Source organism: Dendroctonus ponderosae, unplaced genomic scaffold (genome assembly GCF_020466585.1).
Source record: "Dendroctonus ponderosae isolate FM_Combo_2020 unplaced genomic scaffold, Dpon_F_20191213v2 Dpon_F_20191213_11, whole genome shotgun sequence".
NCBI classification, from domain to species: Eukaryota; Metazoa; Arthropoda; class Insecta; order Coleoptera; family Curculionidae; genus Dendroctonus; species Dendroctonus ponderosae.
In genome coordinates this window covers 5823403-5825739 of record NW_026017213.1, presented here as the reverse complement: position 1 = coordinate 5825739, position 2337 = coordinate 5823403, and the positions used below count along the sequence as shown (strand labels likewise).

The window sequence follows — 2337 nt, the reverse complement described above, 5'->3', positions numbered from 1 at the left end:
ATTCTAGAGAGAAATAAATGGCCTTTTTGGAAAGTGAACCATCGATAAGGAAATGTTGGCAGTTTTTTCAAAAAATGATCGAATTCAAGAAGTTTTAGATTTGCGTGGATTTTTTTTCAGTTGCAAAATCCACTTGAACATAACGCTGCTTTTTTCGAAGTTTCTCAGGAACAATTCGAGCCAGAGAATTCGTCTTGGCATCGTTGGATAGAGAATTGAATGGTTCTGGATCCGCCCTTGTTCGCAAGTGCCGTGAATAAGACGGGATTGAGGCTTTCGCAGTCGTTTTACAACGTCTGGCAACGTTGGTGGGGCTAMCTCGATTGCATCGGCTTTCGGATTGGCTCCGTGAATGCCGATGCAATTTTSCTGCGTTGCCGAGCGCTTCAAAATACCCAATCGCRTYTTATTGGCGACYGGACTCCAACTCCCTGACTGTTGCAGGCTACCGATACTTTAAAACCATCATGTTCCTCACCGGCTTCATATTCGCCTGCAGCCTGGTCTACTTGATCTGTCTGCAGGGCGAGCTGCTGCCCAGCTACGGAAATGCTGGTAAGCATCAGCAGCCTTTTCGCCCCTGCAAGAAACCCCTTCAAAGCGCCCGGGTTTTGCAGCTGTGGCGGCATTGGCGGGTTTGCTGTTCGGACTGATCACCATGCTGGTCCAGTACGTTGGACTGTTTGTCAGTGGCTTGCACACGGGGACTCTATTGGGCCTGGCCGGCCTGCTCACAGCCGATCACATTGCGGAAACGTCCCCAAAGGGCAGCGTCTGGTTGTGTCTGGCTGTGCTACTCGGTTCTGCTCTGTTCTGCGCCATTGTCAACTTGTACTTCCGAAAAGGTACAAAGTGACCTCCTCAAAACTTCAACTGTCAATGTCAAACACACACATGACGTTTCCAGGTCTCACTATTCTGGGCTCTAGCTTATACGGCGGAGCGATTCTGTCAGTGACCATCGACTATTTCCTCGAGAACCTTTCGGTGATGTCCTGGATTTGGCAGCGAATCTCGCTCAAGCCTGTCCAGCCGCCACCCTGTTGGTTCTCTTGGATCGTGTTGGGGTTGTGGCCCGTTTTCGTCCAGAGTGGGGTTCTGGTCCAGGCCTGCTTCACTGGCCGCGGCCAGCACCATGAGGATGGTACCCACGTCTCAATTTGCGCCCATTAAACTCCCCCTGAGGCTGTTTTTTTTTCATTTGCAGTGACGGCTGGCAGGAAAAACCCCCGGATGCCCACCTCCATGCGCTCCATGACCAAAATGGACCGCGCAGAAATGCGCCAGAAAAAGTACCGGTATCTTTACCAAGTGCGCACCGCCCATGGGGACGTCATAAGTCAGGTGGGGGGGGCTAGTTGCACCATTTTTTAAATTATTTTAAATTATTCAACTTATTGCTCGCGTTTTTCAGAACTTCGTGCAACAAATGCAGCGAAAAGACATGATGGATCAAGGGGGCGAGTGCAGCACCCTCCAGTCAGACGCCACTCATCTGACGATGTTGCCAGACAACCAACTCATGGTACTCACTGAGAGCGAGGACGACATTTGTTCGATGGATTTGGCAACAGTGATACGCAAATGAATCAAATCGCCACAGTGTTGCAATACACTCAGATGCAATAAGACAATAAGGGTTGTAAATAGCGATGCGCAATGGAACAGAGTGCTGCCAATGGTCGCTACTTTTGCCCGCACCCCGGTAGCTAAACCGTCCCTTGGCCAGTGGCGGTTGCTGCGAGAGCGAGTGCAAGCAAAGTAGCCGTTTGCCATAAGGACATCGGCCTGTCCTTGTCTAGCCTGCCCGATATACGAGGGCCGCACGCTCAATTCGGAACCACAAGACAGTTGGCAGCACTACAGGGTGTTACAAAAAAAGTATCCACATGGTGTCCCAACCATGGACTTTAAGTAAGTGTAGGCTTAACCGGTTTCATTTGTTTCAGAATTATCGTCGTCTTGTGGGGGGGAATAGGGTGTTTTCACTTGTTTTTTAAATGTTGCTATATAGAAAGTAGTTATGGCAAACATTACACTGATATAATTTTTTTTGCAGAAAAGTCCATAATAATTTTAAAGCGAAATTAAATTCAAATCAGATATTTTCCGCCAAAAACGCCGAATAGGTATCGTTGGTTGCCTATCCCGATTGTGACGTAGCAGGTCATATCAACAACGTGTCTCGTGTTTATTTTGTTGTTTTTTCAACTTTGTTTTATTATTTAAGTGGTTGTGATTATTATTATCTTGCATAATGAAAAATAGTGACATGTATGGATCACAAAATAAGTAGTGTTTTGTGCCAGGATGCCTCAATAAGTGCACCAAACAAAC

The 2337-nt window shown here is 47.5% G+C and overlaps 1 protein-coding gene across 1 annotated transcript in view; it reads left to right on the top strand.

Annotated features, from left to right (window-relative positions):
• Nucleotides 1-2024, top strand: part of LOC109537577 (transmembrane protein 198) — a 3434-nt gene extending 1410 nt beyond the window's left edge. Inside the window, exons 3-7 of the mRNA XM_019904371.2 lie at nt 445-555; nt 618-845; nt 908-1144; nt 1208-1344; nt 1415-2024. Of these exons, the coding sequence (XP_019759930.2) occupies nt 445-555; nt 618-845; nt 908-1144; nt 1208-1344; nt 1415-1588 (887 nt within the window). The 3' untranslated portion in view covers nt 1589-2024. The remainder of the gene's footprint in view (nt 1-444; nt 556-617; nt 846-907; nt 1145-1207; nt 1345-1414) is intronic.
• Nucleotides 2025-2337: the final 313 nt, after the last annotated feature.